Raw genomic sequence first — 20,031 nt, 5'->3', positions numbered from 1 at the left:
TTTTAAAATCCCAGGAAAGATTTCTTTATTCCAGCTTGGATCAGGCAGTTTCTCTTTGATTAATGCATTACATTTATTGAGGGTAGCGAGGTAAGCAGGCCCACCAAAGCACTTCTCAGGGAGGCATCATTTACTGTGAATACAGTGTGGTCTCTCAAGACCGATTTATGTATGCAGTGCTTTTAAAAAAAGTACATATATTCATCCTGTTTATCAAAAAGTTGTTTTCCTGGAAATAGTTAACTATTAAATCATTGCTATATGAGATGGTTAATGCATAGTTCTCATGGTGCTCTGTTCCTGGTATTGTGCGTTAGCAAGTTGAGCTTCCATTTTTTTTCATATATGGAATCATGTTTATCAATCTGCTCAAGTGACAGTGAAGTTTGTGATGCCCTCCATGATACCAAATAATGTTTCTAATTGTGTGCTTTTTTCTTTGTTTTTTTGACAATTTCCTTGAGGTGTACCACATTTTGGCATTTTAACTTCTAGTGATACTGTCCCGCCACACTTGTGGCACCTTCAGAGTTATGACTTATCTTTCGTGAGACATGAAGGGACACAACTAATGGTAGAAAAAAGTTGGCTAAGTGGATCCATTGGTATACTAGAAGAAATAGCAGATTCAGTGACATTTAAACTGAGGAAAGCCTAGAAAGATATGTACTCCCTCTTATATTAATTGACCAGTGTAATACCTGTATTCTTAGGTGCGAAAGTGGATTTATATGTTGTCACTCACTCTAACAAGATAATACCAAATGAGGTAAGTGGGTATATATCTAGAAAAATCAATGGTTGTTTTCCTTTTATGTTAAGATTATGGAAAACAACTCTTCTGTGTGTCATAAGGGTGATTTTTCTTTTTTGGGGGGGTGATAATGAACATTTATTACTTTTTATAATGAGAAAAAGCAAAGCTATAAGATTTACATTTTATATATCTAGAATATTGCATGGAAAAATACAGAGAGGAATTAAAGGTTCTAGTTATGATCTTGCAACTTAATTTTTTTTTTTAAGATTTTATTTATTTATTTTTACAGAGACACAGCGAGGGAGGGAACACAAGTAGGGGGAGTGAGAGAGGGAGAAGCAGGCTTCCGCAGAGCAGGGAGCCCGACGCGGGGCTGGATCCCAGAATCCTGGGATCATGACCTGAGCCGAAGGCAGACGCCCAACAACTGAGCCACCCATGTGCCCCGCAGCTTAGTTCTGAGGCTTCACTTAATCTGTAGGAGCTGGGATTCCCTTGCTCAGAGTGTTGTTGTGAAGTTCTGGTGAGACAGTGAATATTAAAGTGCTTTGTAAACTGTGAAATACTATAAAGTTCACCTTTGGGGTTTGATACAAATTTTTTCACTATGAATCTAATGGAGCTATTATGATCAGGCTAATTTTTGATGATGCTTTTAGATTTCCTTTTTCTTTAGCAGAATCTATAAAGAAAACAAAGGATTACCTTTCTTCTGAAAGATTACATTAGAATAACGGGCAGTTTTTGATATTCCATGGTAGTGGACATCTCAGAAAGACCTCATGGGATCTAATGTCAATATTTTTTTAATCCATCAAGCCATTTCTGCATGCCGGCCTCAAGAGGTCAGTTTCTATTAAGTGTTTCTTTTCTTTCTTTCTTTTTTTTTAAGATTTATTTATTTATTTGACAGAGAGACAAAGCGAGAGAGGGAACACAAGCAGGGGGAGTGGGAGAGGGAGCAGGCTTCCCGCCGATCAGGGAGCCCAGTGCAAGGCTCGATCCCAGGACCCTGAGATCATGACCTGAGCCCAAGGCAGATGCTTAACGACTGAGCCACCCAGGGGCCCCTATAAAGTGTTTCTAAAAGAATTTTTGTTTGACATTTTATTGAATATTTGTTGTTTCAGAGTAGCATGTTTCAGTTTTTTTTTAAAGATTTATTTATTTTGAGAGAGTGAGAGAGAGAGAGCACATGAGAGGGGGGAGGGTTAGAGGGAGAAGCAGACTCCCTGCTGAACAGGGAGCCTGATGCGGGACTCGATCCCGGGACTCCAGGATCATGTGGCAGGATCAAGTGAGCTGAAGGCAGTCGCTTAACCAACTGAGCCACCCAGGTGCCCCGCATGTTTCAGTTCTTAAAAGGGCATAGAAAAGCGCTAACTGCCACTTGTCACAATAATAGAATTTTTTCAGGAGTTCAGAATGTTTCGTGACCAATAAATATCCTGGTTTCGGAAAATATTAAATATAGGAAAATAAAATGTTAGCTGAAAATAGTATATTTCTAATTTCATACGGTAAAGTTTGACGTATTTTCCTCCCCTTCTCATCCATGTGTGTATTCACATACACAAACCTGAAAGAAATTATATCAAAATACTAGTTCATTCTAGGATCATGGTTTTAATGGTAAGAATTTAATTTACTATTTTTTATTTTCTATAAAAAGCATGTTATTTACATAATCAGGAATAAAATTTATTGTAAAGTATTAATATTTAGTTGCGGTTGTTTTCAGAGCAGTGTTAATAGTGAAAAACTGAGATCTTAGGTTTTTCGAAGTTAGTTTAGTGATTTCATAAATTACTCTAGGGGAACCATTCTCTTTATGGCTATGGCTAGAACTCAGTTATCAGAAAATGGCATATTCTTTAATAGTTAAGGTTAATGAAGATTATATTTGCTGTCAGGCATTTGTTCTGAGTTTTGGCTATCACTTGTTACTTTGTATAAATTCTATGATATTACCAAAATTTACAAATTACTGTCATATCACTGAATGCCATTGTTGGTGAAACCTCTTGGGTTTCTTGTAGTAGCAGATTTGGAGAATAAGGAATCTCTTATATTTGCTATTTCTGGTTTAGAAACTAGCTTGACTTTAGACATGTGATGGTAGTACTACATATTTATATATGTAATACTATTATATGGCTATCTTATCTTAAACAACATTTTATGTTTTGCCCATATGCCAATTAAAAAAAATGAAAACAACTTGAAGGGTTTTTTTTTTTTTTTAAAGATTTTATTTATTTATTTGAGAGAGAGAAAGCATGAGAGGGAAGAGGGTCAGAGGGAGAAGCCGACTCCCTGCTGAGCAGGAAGCCCGATGTGGGACTCGATCCTGGGACTCCAGGATCATGACCTGAGCCGAAGGCAGTCGCTTAACCAACTGAGCCACCCAGGTGCCCCCAACTTCAAGGGTTTTATGTACTAGTTATTATCCTTAGGGTATATCCTACTAAGGATATTTAATATTCCTTTTTACAGCTGTAAAATACGGTATACCATAGCTTATTCATCCAATCTCCAGTCTCTGCAAACCCTCTTAATTGGAGAGGTGTGAAAAGGGAAACATCCAGATTTTTAACTATATTTTATCATTTTGGTTTCTCTGATTCTTATGAGACACCAACTCCATCTTAAAAAGTGGAGTGTTAGTTTTACAAAGGAAGGGATCTGTTCTGGCTTAATATACTTCCCCATGTAGACCAGCACTATTAAAGCGTTTGTTAAGTGGATGAATAAAGAGTTGGGTTTGAAGTTATTCTGACATATGACATATGGCATAAGAAGACAGTTTAAGTTTTTAGGTGTACCTAGCATTTTTTTTTTTTTTTTAAGGTATCTTGAAAGATCTGATAGTTGATTTTGGAATTTTATTCTGAATCTGTTGAGGTGGTGATAAATTCCTGTGCTTCATTTAGTGGTTAGCATTTGCATTGGGTAGTTGTACCCTGAAGCATTATTGGTAGGGCTGAAGTTTAAAAAAGGGGAGAAAAGTTAAGCAGCAAAGAAAAGGATGCTGATTGGTGGGGCTTGCCTGTCTTTGAATTGGAGTTGAAGAAATGAGGCTTGAAAATTATCTAATTGCAAAAGGGAAGTTTGTAATACCTTATAAATAGAAAGCTTGAACTATAAATACCAGCATCTTTTGTTTGCAGTGAATGTGAATGATAGTTTTAAGAGAGATTAAACCATAACTTTCCTAAATGATTTCTGAATCATTTAGGAAATGTGCTTACCCTTTCAAAATAAAAAGACAGTTAATGCAACTGAAATATGGGTATGCTCCTTAAATTTCATTTGCAAAAAAACACAAAGGTTACTTAACATTTTTTTAACCATTGAAGATCTCTTACTTGGCATATGAATTGTAGGCAGACTTTTTATTATATTTTTTAAAATAGTCTGTGTCAGTCCTTACCAATGCTCAGCATTGTATTTCATGCTTCTCATTTAACATTCACATCATTGTAGTGGGAATAGAACTGGAGACAGCTGAGCACATGTATAGTAAAGTAATTTATGGTAATTCCTTTTTTAGTGATGTTTTGATGAACTCCTTTGTCAGAAACTTTTCTACCAGGATAAAAAGTGATAATGGTAGCGTAAGAAAGTGATGATTTTACATTAGTGGATCAGTGTCTGAAAACTAAATGCAATCTAAAGTGAAAATACACTATACTTAGAATAGGTCTTAAATTCAGAAGGAGTCTTGGGATAAAAGAAGTGTTGGCTTAAAGTTCAGAGGGATTAAACTTGTTCTTAGAAGGGAGGTTAGTTGAAGAGACCTATTGAAAGAGTGACAGTTGCTTGTAATGATGGATTTTCCAGGATATGCATATCTGGAGAGAAACTTTCTTACCTCTAGCCAGCAGCAGGTCCTGGAATCAGAATGCTTCATAAATAACTATGACTAAACAAGCCCCGAATTTGTCTTACCAAGAGAGAAGGGAGAACAGTCTCTTTGGGAGAGCCAGGACTGCTGTTAACTTACTACTGTGTCCTCATTATATTAGATTTCACAGTAGGACTAACCACACGGGACATCTAGTGTGTGCGCGCATGTGTGTATTTTAAGGCTCCTAAAAAAATGCAAACAAGCCAAATCTCTGCTTACTGAGAGTTGAAATTTAAGTTAGGGAAAGGCCTTTTACTTCTCTTCATTTATATTCCACACTGTTCTATGAAAATTGAATCTTTAAGGACTGATATTCATGACTACAACACTGATATGGATATGGCAGTTGTTGAAACATGGAAATAATTCTGCCCTGATTAGTAAGTAGCTTTCTCCCCAAGGGTGGACCTCCAGTTCCCCCACTCTTTTAGTACCTCCAAGGACTGTCTCCATCTTCCCCACCCACCACATTGTGCTACAGCAACTAAAAGCTTAAGGGGGATAGAGGAAGGATGGGCTCAGGACCCTGGTTGCACACTGTAAGTCATGAGTTACTCTTCTAATTGTTCATTGCTTGTGCTTTACCAATTACTAAATATTTCCAACAGCACCTCTGAGAGTATAAGCATGAAGAAAACTCAAGTTTAGGAAGCACAAAGTGAAAAAAGCTTTTTGATAAACAGCGGCATCATAGAGCCTTTAATATACAGTAGGTATCATGTCTCTCTAAGAAGGGTAGCTAGTGCATGCATTTCAGACTTTCTTGACCAGGGAACCTGTTTGTGGAAAACCTACAGTCTTATAGGATACTAATTTCTGCAGAATACAGTTTGTGAAGGGCTGCTCTCTTACATTCTATAAATGTATACATACATCAGTGTAAGGCTGTGCTAGACACATTAGGAAATATGTAGATAAGTTTTTGCCTTTAAAGAACTTAAGACGTAGATACTTCTAAATGGTACTTGTTCACAATTCCATGCGGTAATTAGATGACTGGTTGAAATCTGTTCTTTTTGATTTCCTTATGGGGAGAGAAACAGTATTTGGGAGAGTTCGTGTTCCTGATGTTGTGGGAGGAGTCTTCACCAGTTAAGGAAAATGGTGCTGAAAGAGTTTGAGTAACTAGATGACAAACTGCTTATTGTAAGACAAAGTTGTTCTTGGAAATATTTTTATTTTGTAGGAAATAGACACAGTTTCATATGACTGTTGTCTAAAAAGACCTGGAGTTTGTTATAAATGAACGTTATTGACAGAGAATTTGGATGTCATTTCATTGTTTACTAAGCCTGTGTCTGCTGCTTGTATCTGTTGAATTCGAAGCTTGTGTAATTTTTGTTGTAGTGTTGTGTTTCATTCTGATTTGAATATTAATTATGTTAATGATGACTTTGGGTGTGATCAAATAGCTTAACAAATATTTGAGGGTATTTAAGTAGGAGTAGAGTTTATGCTTGGAAGATAAGACAGCAATAAACACATTCTTTTAATTGACAGTAGATAGTTTAAAAAAAGACCACACATACGAACACAAAAGCATAATAAAAGGTATGAATCCCAAATGGTACAAGCAACAAATAAAGTTTGTTGAAAGACTCACTGGGCGTTGGTGGTCAAGAAAGGTTTAATGGAGGCTGACCGTTGAGTAAAATCAAGTAAGTCAAGTCCAGGGCAAAGTTATTTTGTTGTTTTGATTGGAAGGGAGTGTGTTAACCAGATAAAGCCCATTTCTCGGCCAAATTAACATTTCACTAACATTATATATAAATTAAAAAAGGATGTAGTGGAGTTATGAAGTTGTAGCTTGAACCAGAAAGTGATGATCATCAAATACGATCTGTAGTGTGGATTTTCATAGTAGGTGTAGATGTCTCAAGACCTTATGTTTCCCACCTTGCATTTCTATCAGGTATAAAAGTAGGGACTTGATGGAAAACAGGCATAGTCTGTTTTGTTTTTTGTTTTTTTTAAACTGGGAGAGGGAAGTTAAGTTTGGTGGTTGCTGACCTTGGTCCTGAATGATAGCTAAACTACTATTTTTCTGAGACTTCGATTGGAATGAATTGTGCTGTGCTCTGGTGGCTGGACAGCAACCAGTTTAATACCGTGGGAGCTGCAGAATATTCTTGCTCACATCTATTAGTGGTTAAGAGTATGCGTTATGGGGCTAAATTACCTTGAGTGCAAATCTTGGCCCAGTCATTTATTATCTGTGCAAGTTACTTCTGTGCCTTCATGTCCTTGTCTGTAAAACTTACGTATTTCAAGGGGTTGTTGTGAGAATTAAATGAATCAATCCATGTAAAGTGCTTGGAACAGTCACTGGTACATGAACGGTATAAACTTGGTCATTGTTATTATTGATATATATTTGCCTATACACTGTGGAGGGAATCCAAGAGAAAGGTGACTGGTGGTTGTGCTACATACTATGTTGTATGGTGTAATCAGTTCCATGCTGCTGCACACTAGTCAAGTTATTGATGATCAGTTTTCATCTTAAAAGAAACATTTATTTAACAACAGAAACTTAAGCATAGTCTAATGACTATATGGAATTTGTGAGATGTGATTCCAAGGAAGACTGTGTCTTGGAGAAATGAGTCTTGTAAAATTTTAGGCTTATAGTTTCTGTTCTAATGATTTGTACATAACATACATATTAAGTGTATGTGTGTTTCTAAGTATTTTAATGCCTTCATCTTTTTTTCCAGTAACAAAGCCTGAAATAAATCCCCAGTGTTTTTCAAGATTATTTAAAAGGATTTGTAATTACCGCTCAGCACCTAGGACAGCACCCAGTGCAACAATTTGTACATGAACTCTGGCTTGAGGTTTGGGGTTTGTGTTCTGGATTCGGGAAAGAAAAGAAGAGAACATTTTTGGGAAAGTTAACAATTCTCGTAAACACTCTAAAAGTATATGAAATGGAGGATGGTTTCGTGGCTTTATTTCAAAATGTTTTACACTGGCTGTAGAACCCACTTCATGAAGTAGTTTGAGTTAAAATGATCTAATATTTGTGTTTTAACTTTCAGCTTTGTGTTATTCTTGGAAAATTTCGCACCACTTGTGAATTCCTTGAACCTGGGCATTGCAAACCCACTTCTGTTGGGCCCATCTCCTTTGCACTTTGCTCAGATTAAGACTCAGTTGGCGCTTCAGCAGCTGAATGCCGTTGCCTCACATAGTTCAACACCACCTTATACTTTATTAAATCAGGCTTTCTTGAAAATAGCCATGTCGAGACCCAGGTTTAATCCTCGAGGAAACTTTCCACTTCAGAGGCCACGAGCACCTAACCCTTCTGGGATGAGGCCTCCAGGACCATTTATGAGGCCTGGATCCATGGGTCTTCCAAGATTTTACCCAGCAGGGAGAGCCCGTGGAATTCCACACAGATTTGCTGGCCATGAATCTTATCAGAACATGGGACCACAGAGAATGAATGTTCAGGTAACTCAACACCGAACTGATCCAAGATTGACCAAAGAAAAACTGGATTTTCATGAAGCACAACAAAAGAAGGGGAAGCCTCATGGTAGCCGGTGGGATGATGAGCCTCATATATCTGCATCAGTGGGAGTGAAACAGAGTTCTATAACACAGGTAACAGAGCAGAGTCCTCAAGTTCAGAGCCGCTATACAAAAGAGAGTGCCTCAAGTATCTTAGCAAGTTTTGGATTATCTAATGAAGACTTAGAAGAACTCAGTCGCTATCCTGATGAACAGCTAACTCCTGAAAATATGCCATTAATTTTGAGGGATATAAGAATGAGAAAAATGGGGCGCCGATTACCCAATTTACCTTCTCAGAGCAGAAATAAAGAAACGCTTGGTAATGAGGCAGTTTCGAGTAATGTGATTGATTATGGGCATGCAAGCAAATATGGCTACACAGAAGATCCACTTGAAGTACGTATTTATGATCCTGAAATTCCAACAGATGAGGTCAAGAATGAATTTCGGTCACAGCAGAGCATTTCTGCATCTGTTCCCACTCCAAATGTGATATGTAATTCTATGTTTCCTGTTGAAGATGTGTTTCGACAGATGGACTTCCCCAGTGAGTCCTCTAATAATCAGTCCTTTTTTCCAGTTGAGAGTGGAACTAAGATGTCAGGCTTACACATTTCAGGAGGACAGTCAGTCCTTGAACCTGTAAAACCCGTCAGTCAGTCCATTAGCCAAACAGTTAACCAGACAATGAATCAGTCTCTTATTCCTCCATCTATGAACCAGCAACCTTTTTCATCAGAATTAATTTCAGCTGTAAGCCAGCAAGAGCGGATCCCACATGAACCTGTGATTAATTCATCTAATGTACATGGATCAGGAGGAAATAAAAAGAATTACCAGTCAGAAGCTGACATTCCCATTCAGTCGCCCTTTGGGATTGTGAAAGCATCATGGTTACCAAAGTTTTCACATGCTGATGCCCAGAAGATGAAGAGACTTCCAACTCCCTCTATGATGAATGATTATTATGCAGCATCTCCAAGAATATTTCCACATTTGTGTTCTCTGTGTAACGTAGAATGTAGTCATTTGAAGGTGAGTGTTTTTAAAGATCACTGTATAATTCAGCGCCCAAATTTCCTCTAAATTTTCATATTGTGCTGGTGTTAACTAGGCGTTGAGGAAATGGCAGAAATTATTTGTGATTGCAACATCACCGCTTAGTTATAATCTGAGTAGCCCTGGCTACTGACTTGAGTGTTAGGCTTTCTGTATTCCTGTGACTGGCCACATAACATAGTTTGTCCATGTACTTTGAACTTTTGATTAGTTCTCTCAGAAAATTCAGTGCAACATAAAATTTATATAACAAACTGTGGACTTATAAAACAGTATCACATGAGTCAACTTTAAATAGAATCTGTTATAAAAATATAAAAAGTTGGAATAAAATATTTGTACTGCACACTTTTAAGAGATAGTATATCGTAGCCTTGCATGTATCTACCTGTCTTAGGCTAAAAGACAGTTAATGTTGATTTAAGTGTTTTCTGACTAGCTAGACTAGGATTTTTAGTGTTTCATGAGAAGGAGCTTCCTAAAATAACTTAATCCATAGCAAAATTGAGTCAAGAGTCATTATTTTGGGGTCAGTTGTCGGCTCAGAGAATAGTGTAAAATGGTAGAAATTTAGAGAGAAATACCTTATGGTCAGTATAATTAGAAGAAAGTATTTTATGGAGGTGCTGAAGAGTAATGTAGAATAAATATACTCTTCGATAGTACAGTTGACTCTTGAACAGCTTGGGGCTTGGGGGTGCCAACTCCTGCACAGTTGAAAGTCCAAATTGGCTCCTTAAAAACTACTAATAGCCTGTTGACCGGAAGCCTTACCGACGACATAAGTAGTTGGTTAATACATTTTGTATGTTAGTAGTATTGTATACTGTATTCTTACAATAAAGTAAGCTAAAGAAAAGAAAATGTTAATTATCATGAGAAAATACATTTATGTGTACTGTAAAAATCTGTGTGTAAGTGGACCCGTGCACTTCAAACCTATGTTGTTCAAGGGTCAACTGTAATTGTTGGTGGATTTGTGTAGGAATTTTTCCAGTATGTTTTATTTACTTATATATATTTGGAAACTACTGTTTCTTTTGTTCACTAGTGTGATTTGTAGATCTACATTATAAATGGTCAGGAAGGAGTATACTTCCCATGGAATAAGCTTCGAATCAAGGCCATATCATTGGTTGTATGTATACTATGAATAGGCTTAAAACCTGTAGGTGTTTTAATTCTCTTTTTTTTCCTCCTTCCAGTGCTGCCCTTTTATTGTCTTTGTATTACCCACTCACCAGATTTCAGCTGATGCTTTTCTTAACTCTAGCATAGGAAAGCAGCATTCTTCCTCATTTTAGCCAAATTTGCTGAGTTCTAATAAAGTAATAGTTGCCTTCCCTATCAAGGGAGAATAGCCAAGTCTGGAAAAATCTCAGAATAATTTGTAGCACTTAGTCTTTAAATATTGCTGGCCTAAGTCCTGAATTGAGTAATAGACTCTCTGTATTCCATTTGAACTTTTAATTAGTCATGATGAATCCAAGAAAGGTATCTTAAAGTAAAGAACTTAAAGTTTTTACTTTGTAGAATGGAAAGGTATATGTTTATTCAGTAGGTATTTACTGATTACCAGTTTTCATACATGGCTATATTAGATGCTGGGCAGAAATGAGAGCTATATAAATGAAGATGTTGGTCTTAAGCAGTTTAAACAGTCTCATTGAAAAGAAAAATTACACACCTAAGGAATTTAAAAAATCAGAGGGCATCAAATGGTTCAGTGATTGCATTTAACTTGTTTTGGTATGCTGTAGGGGAGAGTTTTAATATTTCTATCTTGACTTCAGGCTTATATCCGTTCAGGCCAGCTTTATCAATTTATCAACACCTATTGTGTGTTTATCAGCATATAATAAAAAAGTATAAATAATGCTCATTTTGGCAGCACTTACACTGAAATTGAATCAATACAGAGAAGATTAGCATGGCCCGTGTGCAAGGATGACGTGAATTTGTGATATGTCCCATATTTTTTATAATAAGTGTAGTTACCATCATCATCTCATACAGATAAAAAGAGAAAGCAAAAAAAAAGTATAAATGTACTTCTGACATCAAAAGACTAGTTGGATAAGATTGAGTGACAGTGACTTACTGTATTGAGTCTGGCCTGGAAGGATTTGGGAGGGAAGACTTCATGGAGTCGGTTAAATACGGGTCTTGAATAATGAGTAGGCTTCAGATATACCTAGGGGAGGAGGGATGACATTTCAGATGTCAGCAGTAACAGTAGGTACCAAGGGTCTTCAAAAGCTTAGCTTAAGGAGTTTAGATTGCGGTGAGACGCATTAGGAAGCTAATTAAGGTTTTTGATATGTGAAGTGACATGTTCAAAGTGTATTTTAGGGAGATAAATCTGGCAGATGTATGCAGGATGAATAGGCATGAGAAGAGATACAGTAGGGCACTGAGTATGAGGCTTCCCTAGTTCCTTCAAGTGTAAGATGGTGAAAGTCTGGGTTAATATGATAAAGGAAAACTTAAGAAAAGAAATCATCAGTGATTCATTAGAGTTCGCAGAGATTGCCATTTAAAACAGAAAATACCTTTTTTAACAACAGCATAATGGATATAACTAATGAATTCTTCACTACTGGATGACCACACGATAGGGATTTGTGAACATGGACTTAGATGGTACAAACTACCTCGCTTGTTTCTGTGTGATATATCTTACTGCCTTGTAAATGTGCATATATATGACCTTGTAAACAATGTAGCCAATAAATGTAAATTACCAATTACAATTTTTTTTTTTTTGCTAAATGACAGTTGACAAATACGTTTCCCACCGCTGAATCTTTTAAAACTATAGCCTGAAAAAGGCAATAGTAGAATGTGAGATGTATTTCTTTTCTACATTGGTATTCAGATGTCAGAGGAGCTGTGCTTGGTTTAGAAGTTATGTCTTTTTGGTTGTCCTCAGTTTAGAAGCTGTCTTTCTGGCTGAAATAATTCAGTTTGAGAAAATATTAATTGACATAAAAGATTTTTGAGGTAGTTGGAGGATAGAGTGAACTCTTATGTGGGTAGGTATTTTCACAGTTTCATTCTGGGCCTACTCAACTCTACAGTCTTAGAGCATTTCCTGCTTAGTAGGGGTAATTATCACTTTTTCTCTGGAGAGGCAGTACTGCTTTTGGACCCTTGTTATCTAATCTGGATACTGTTACTAGAGAGTCTAGAAATTGGGGTGGCATGGGTATATTTACTGAGCTTAAAGCAAGTGATATCAGTGAGTGAAGTGGGCCTGTTAAATAGTACAGTGTGTGTGTGTGTGTGTACATGTATATATATATGTACACGTGTGTGTGTGTATATACACATACATATGTATGTATATGAATGTATATGTAGGACTGGAGAGTGCCTTAAATAGGGCAGCTATCAACATCAGTTGATAGTTGCTATACAGAACATGTGCAATATTGTTTTCTCAAGAAAAGCTGGAAGTCTGGATTTGGGGGTAAAATCACTGGATTTTTAAATGATGGCAACTTATTTGAGTAAAATGCTTTATGGTCTAAATAAATGATGCCCAACCCACTATTTGCCAGTGTGTCTGTTTGATGTAAACAATGTCCAGTTAATGTCAAAGACATGGGTTCAGCAGTACTAGAGACTCTTAACTGCCAATCTCTTCTAGCTTTCTGTTTGTAGCATTGAGCGGGATATGCAGACATTTTTTTTGCAATCCACAATCAGTTCCGTGGCTTAATGAAATAGTTTAGGGTTTTTCATAACCTGTTGCTGAGTATTGCCAGCAGCATGCACTTGTCTTCAGATAGTTCTTGACGAGGCAGATTCCAAAATCAGTGTCAGCCGTGGTTTTTAACTGTGGAAACTTCTAGTTTGTAGCAGTGACATACTAAAAATATTTTTGAAATGGAAATGAATAACATTTTCGTCAGGAACATTTTAAAATACAGAACTGTTGAGTAAGTTTTTTACCTATCCAAATGCTGGAGAAACAATAAAACATTGAGTAATAATACACATTGCTTTTAACTGTTTCACTGGGGTGACTGTATTTTTGAAAACTGTACGTTGTCTTTTTTAAAAATTTTAATCAGATGTATCTTCCAGGAGCTATTTATGGGTACAGATTGTAATTTTAGGGCAGATTTGTAAATGAAGTAATGTATTGAAAAAGCATTTTGTTCATTGTAAAGCTCTATGTAAGGGATATTGTGTCTTTGAAATGGTGTTACTTTCCCTTAAATCCTGAAAATAAATTAGATTAAATCAACAGTTTTTCATATTTTTACTAATCTTATCTTTGTCAATATAGTGGGTACCTTGTTTGGAATGGTACTGGCCTAAGAGGTAGGATTTTTTGTTGTTGATGTTGTTAGCTTGAATTTAGAGATAAAAAGTCATTGACACTATATTTTGAAGATGCTATTGCAGATACCATTTTATTTATAGAGTTTTTGGTGTTCTCTGGAGTACTTTTATATGTAAGGTGAATTATTTCTGATCAATGCTTTTATTTTTTCCAAGTTTAAATACATATTTGATTTCAAAATTATCCACGGGTATGATTTTTTAAATGTTTTTATACTAAAATGTTTCAAAATGGCATCAATAAGGTCTGGTATTAAGGACCTTTGGAGGTGCTTTATTTTCGTGAAATATTATTGAGTAGTCAAATGTTACTTATAACTAAATTTGTTATAAAAGCCTAATTTCATTAGTCAATGTGAGGAATATTCTAATTTCAGCACTTTTCTCCTTTCACAATAGGATTGGATTCAGCATCAAAATACATCTACTCATATTGAGAGTTGCCGCCAGTTACGTCAACAGTAAGAACAAGTTTTTCTTTTTTATAGGTAGCAAATTTACAAAATAGTTAATGTTCTCATATGACTGTCAAATACTTTTAGTGTGGTACTTCAGAGAAAAATATTTTTAGAAAGCTGTTGCCTATTTGAAATATTTTGTGAAGTATATTTAATCTTTTTCCAAAAGGAGAGAATTAAATATGATCTTTTCTTCTGACTCCTAATTATTTCCAGTAGGTAGACTTTTAATGTCATGGGTTCATTTCCTTGCTGGCTTGCCTTCCTTGCAATGGTTTATCTATTTTAGAGTAGATAGTCTTCCTTTCTCCTATCTGCCCCACTTTCCCAAAGGATAAATAACTAAAAACTACCCCAAACCAAACACCAGTATTTAATTTCAGGTATAAAGCTCTCCTCTGGTTTAGAACCTGTTTTAAGAATAAACCTTAGGGGCACCTGGGTGGTTCAGTCAGTTAAGTGCCTCTTGGTTTCAGCTCAGGTCATTAGATTGAGCTCCGTGGCAGCTCAGTGCGGAGTCTGCTTGGGATTCTTTCCCCCTTCTTTTCCTTCCCCACCAGCTCCTTCCCCTGCTTGCTTGCTAACGCATGTGTGCTCTCTCTTTCTCTCAAATAAATAGATAAATCTTTAAAAAAAAAAAAAGAATAAACCTTAAGTGGGAGATAAACAAGCTAGATGTGTTGGTTCCTCAATATTGGTTCTTCAGTTTTTCAACCTTTTGCTTTTTTAAGACACACCTATGAAAGTGAAAAGTGTGACTTTAACAGGAATCTCATATATCCCTTGGAGTAACAAAATTAAATTGTATTCCCCCTACTCATTAAACATGATACAGTTGTGTGTCAAGTTACTGGTCACTAGACTGATGAGTAACGTGTTTGGGGGCAAATGATTTTGTCACAGCTGTTTTGGGTTTTGGTTTTGTTCTTTATGAAAACATCACCAAAATTTTTTGAGATTATTCAGGACTCTTCACTCATAAGTGATAAACTTAATTCAAAGGAGTTTTTAGTTTTTACTTTATTTTAATTTTTTTAAGATTTGATTTATTTATTTTAGAGCCAGCAAGGGCGGGCAGTACCTTGAGCAGGGGAGGAGCAGATGGGGGAGCAGAGAGGGAGGGAGAAGGAAGGGAAAGAATCTTGACCAGACTTTACACTGAGCATGGAGCTCGATGCAGGGCTCCATCTCATGACCCTGAGATCATGACCTGAGCTGAAACCGAGTCTTGACGCTTAAGTGGCTGCACCACCCAGGCACCCCAAAGTCGTTTTTTTTTTTTTTAAAGATTTTATTTATTTATTTGACAGAGACAGAGATAGCGAGAGCAGGAACACAAGCAGGGGGAGTAGGAGAGGGAGAGCAGGCTTCCTGCTGAGGAGGGAGCCCAATGTGGGACTCGATCCCAGAACCCTGGGATCATGACCTGAGCCGAAGGCAGACGCTTAACGACTGAGCCACCCAGGTGCCCCAAAGTCGTTTTCAAAGCAAGGGAATTTATTAGTTTAACTGGGAAGCATAAGTGATTCTAATGTCAGGAACAGCTGAATTGGATTCTTTTTTTTTTTTAAATATTTATTTGAGAGAGTGAGAATGAGAGAGAGAGAGAGTACATGAGAGGGGGGAGGGTCAGAGGGAGAAGTAGACTCCCCGCTGAGCAGGGAGCCCGATGCGGGACTCGATCCCAGGAGTCCGGGATCATGACCTGAGCCGAAGGCAGTCGCTCAACCAACTGAGCCACCCAGGCGCCCCTGAATTGGATTCTGAAACAAAAATCAGAGTAGTGAGAAATTGTTTCTTGGCTCTTTGTTCTCTTCTGCTTTGGCCTCGTGAGATCCCAGGTGCACTTCCTCCACAAAGCAAAATGACCCCCGTAATTCTGGACTTAAATAAACTGTGTAGTTAGTAATTCCAGGAGTTCAAAACAAAGACAACAAAAAAACCCTCTTTCCTCATAACTCCTGTATAAGTCCAAGGTTTGACTCTTCTTTGGTCCATCTTGAAATCAGTTATAATAGCTGTGAGAATTGGGTACTCGACCTGTGTTGGTGTTATGTGCCTGCTCCTGCTGTGGATAATAAGCCCTGCCTGAATCATACAGACTCTGAATAGAGATAGAGTTTTTTCCCTATGTAGATGCTGTGCAGACATAGGTTATTATATGGAGATAATTTGTTACCTGAATTAGATAGGCCTAGCTATCACTATAAGTGGAAAATCTCTCCTAAGCCACAAATTTGAATGTCTAATTTTTATGAAGATGAGGAATTTAAGTGGTAGTGAGTCATTTGCTATAGGTAGGCATTAATGTTAATAAGAAGATTCTAGCTCATACACTGCATTAATTTCCTAGAATAAATGGCACATATGCCTATTAAAGCCTTTTGTGTAAATAGCCTTTTTTTTTTTCCATGCACTTAGGCCCTGATTTTAAAGTGCTTTCTGTGCCTGCCCACATATTTACCTTTTTTTCAGGTTGTGTGCTCTTGAATAATTCCTTCTTGGCTTTCTCTGCACTGCAAAAGAATAATGACCAAAAATAGATTTGATTAGGTGCTTGGGATCATTCCATGGCAAAATATATGCTATTCCATTCTTTGTTTTTTTAAGCTACATTGTGTTCCTTTTGTTTCTATACGTTAATGTATTTAGTTATTCACCTGCTGATGTATATTTAGGTTCTTACTCCTTTTCTTAAGGCTGATTATCTCTTCCCTCTCTTTGTCTTTGTTGGATCTTCCTGGATTATGATACAGGAGTAGTTGGTTAACCTGTGAAAAGATACAGTGCATCAGAATTTTAGTATTAAAAAAAATAATAGCTATATTCTTGTATGCTGGGCATAATTCTGAGTCCTTTACATAATTTAATTTTCAAAACAACCTTGTGAAATGTATGTGTAATGATTATTTGTGATTTTATCAGTGAGGAAACTGAGGCATAGAGAGTCAACTTCTCTGCTGTCCCACAGCAAATAGTTGGCGTAACTAGTCTGTCTAGCCCATGGATCTTTACTCCTTTTCCCCCTTTTTCTGTTCAACAGATTATTCTGAAAAGTTTCTAAGCTGCAAAAGTTGAAGGGATAGTAAACATTCATACATTCATCTTTATTCACCAATTATTATCATTTGCCACATATAGTTTATATTTTTATTAAACTGTTTTGAACTGTTTGAAAATAAATTGCAAACATGATAACTTCACTCCTCAATCCAGCATCTGTCTCCTAAGAATAAGGAAATTTTTCTACAGTGGTTGTCTGTGGTAAACACATTGAATCCCTGCCTACTCTCCAACCACACTCCCAAACCGGGAGTCAGTCACTGCAGTCTCTTAAGCTAGAACAGCCCACTCTGCCTATTTTTCTTTCTCTTCTTACCTTACCTTTTCTTGCTTTTCTTTCTTTCCTTCTTTCTTGGATGCTTTCACAATGTTGACTTCTTTTGAAATGACCAGGAAAGGAGTTGTCTTGTAGAATGTCCCAAAGTACATTTTGTACTTTTCTGTTTGTTTCCTTATCATTAAATACACGTTGAAAATTTTTGTCACAGAAACTATAGGTGATGTGTATACTTCCCACATTGGGACACAGATACTGTCACTTAGGTCCTTGTTCTTAACCATTATGGTATACTGCCTGTGTGAAGGGTGTCATGCTTCTGAAGCATATTTTAAACTAGTTAGGCAATGTGCAGGTAGTCCAACCTCAACTTGCAGAATAGTATACATTCATTATCTTTCTGTCCTGGGCACCAGAGACAAAAACATTTATTCTAGCAGTCAACCTAGTGAGGATCCAGAACATAATTACGGATTCTTGAATAATAGTCCTCAAGCTCTTGTGAATCCATAAACTGGAGAGCTCCAGAAATGTAATAACATCTTTGTGTTGACAACCAGCATATTTCTAGCATTGTACATATGAGAAAGCTAAGGCTTACTTATATTAACTAACTGGCTTTCAGATACATGGCCATTAAGTGTCAGCACCTACACTCAGACCCTAGCATAGCTTGATTCCAGAAGTCTTGCTTTTTAAACACCATACTGTTAGATTAGAAATTTATCTTCTTAGATGGTAACAGTGTAAGGAAAGTTTTTAAAAGTATAAGTGTAAATGAAACAAAATTATCCAATTTTTGTTGTTTTTTTTAAAGATTTTATTTGTTTATTTGACAGAGACACAGTGAGACAGGGAACACAAGCACGGGGAATGGGAGAGGGAGAAGCAGGCCTCCCACAGAGCAGGGAGCCTGATGTGGGGCTCGATCCCAGGACCCTGGGATCATGACCTGAGCCGAAGGCAGACGCCCAACAACTGAGCCACCCAGGCGCCCCCAAAATTATCCAAATTTTGACAGTTGTTGATGCCAGATGATAGATACACTGGATTAAAGTTAACTTTTTTTTTTGTTCTTCATAGTTTGTTACCTTATAGTTAAAACAAGATGCTTCAGGCATCATGGCTGCTCTCAGAAGGAAGAAGGGGGCAAGAGGCAGGAAGAACTTTGCCCATGGTTTTGCATCTTTGTCTCATTGTTTTGAACCCATCACTGGCTATATATTCTAAGGAGGTTAGGAAAGCAAATATTTAGCTTTTTTAGCCTTTGTAGTAGAGGCAGACAAGGGAAAAGGGAGTTGAGAATTGTTGTTGAGTTAACCTGCTGTAACAGTGTCTTAGACAAATAGCAACAAATAAAAACCACTTTACCTTTACTTTTTATTTTAAGATTTTATTTATTTATTTGAGAGAGACACAGCGAGAGAGGGAACACAAGCAGGGGGAGTGGGAGAGGGAGAAGCAGGCTTCCTGCTGAGCAAGGAGCCCAATGCGGGGCTCGATCCCAGGACCCTGAGATCATGACTTGAGCCGAAGGCAGACGCTTAACGACTGAGCCACCCAGGCACCCCACCTTTACTATGGTTTTTTTTTTTTTTTAAGATTTTATTTATTTGACACAGAGAGAGGGAGATAGAGAAAGCACAAGCGGGGCAGTGGCAGGCAGGCAGAGGGAGAGGGAGAAGCAGGCTCTCCGCTGAGCAAGGAGCCCGATGTGGGACTCGATCCCAGAACCCTGGGATCATGACCTGAGCTGAAGGCAGCCGCCCAACCGACTGAGCCACCCAGGCGCCACTTTACTACTTTTTTTTTTTTTTTAAAGATTTGATTTATTTATTTGAGACAGAATGAGAGAGAGAGAGCGTGCACATGAGGGGGGGAGGGTCAGAGGGAGAAGCAGACTCCCTGCTGAGCAGGGAGCCTGATGTGGGACTCGATCCAGGGACTCCAAGATCATGACCTGAGCCGAAGGCAGTTGCTTAACCAGCTGAGCCACCCAGGCGCCCTTTACTACGGTTTTGACCCGATTTTTTTTTTCCTGCCAGGTGACTTGCTGTAAGAGTTGGCTGCCTCCATTTCCTTACCTGGCTCTCCTCTTGGTTATTAAAATTGTTTTTGAATATTAGTTGATTTAATGATTTAATTTCCAATTTAATAATGTTTCCAAAATTTCCAATTAACCTTTTTTTTTAAATTTTTTTATTAAAAAGAGAGGGTGCGTGTGAGTCAGGGTTGGTGGGGGTGGGGCAGAGGGAGAAGGAGAATCACCACAGGGCTTGATCTCATAATCCTGAGATCATGACCTGAGCTGAGATCAAGAGTCAAACACTTAACCAGCTAAGCCACCCAGGCGCCCCCCAATTAACTTTTAGAGTTCAGAATCTCTAAAAAGTTGAGGAGGAAGATGTCTTTTTCTTAGGCTTCTGTGATGTTACTGTTCCTTATACTTTTTTCTTTTTGTGATTACTACTTAATCTCTTACTGGTTTTTGTTTGTCTGCTTTAGTCTTCAGTGTTAGTGTGCATAAAATTCTGTCCTCAGCCCTTTCTCCTACAAACTGTATTCTATGTTAGTCTCACACAGTGTTTGTACTATACCTGTGGCTTCTGCATGCGTAATTTTTAAATAT

The 20,031-nt window shown here is 37.5% G+C and overlaps 1 protein-coding gene and 1 non-coding gene across 6 annotated transcripts in view; both read left to right on the top strand.

Moving 5' to 3' along the window:
• Positions 1–7,713: 7,713 nt before the first annotated feature.
• The window catches only part of ZNF638 (zinc finger protein 638), a 63,834-nt gene continuing 51,516 nt past the window's right edge, over positions 7,714–20,031 (top strand). For 3 of the 5 annotated variants that reach the window (XM_028116132.2, XM_088026465.1, XM_028116130.2), the window contains exons 1-2: positions 7,818–9,227; positions 14,004–14,065. In XM_028116132.2, coding sequence (XP_027971933.1) covers positions 7,914–9,227; positions 14,004–14,065 — 1,376 coding nt within the window. In that variant the 5' untranslated portion in view covers positions 7,818–7,913. Of the gene's footprint in view, positions 9,228–14,003; positions 14,066–20,031 lie in introns of all 5 variants that reach the window. The other 2 variants (XM_028116131.2, XM_028116129.2) reach the window with 1 other exon arrangement.
• Positions 11,127–11,231, top strand: LOC114219003 (U6 spliceosomal RNA). The gene has a single exon (XR_003611285.1). It is a non-coding gene; the product is annotated as a U6 spliceosomal RNA (small nuclear RNA).

The sequence above is a fragment of the Eumetopias jubatus genome, unplaced genomic scaffold (genome assembly GCF_037043125.1).
Source record: "Eumetopias jubatus isolate StellerSeaLion01/CBP00866 unplaced genomic scaffold, mEumJub1_p1.0 scaffold_9, whole genome shotgun sequence".
In the NCBI taxonomy this organism is placed as follows: domain Eukaryota; kingdom Metazoa; phylum Chordata; class Mammalia; order Carnivora; family Otariidae; genus Eumetopias; species Eumetopias jubatus.
The sequence above is the reverse complement of the archived record's forward strand: the minus strand, read 5'-3'. Positions and strand labels throughout refer to the sequence as shown.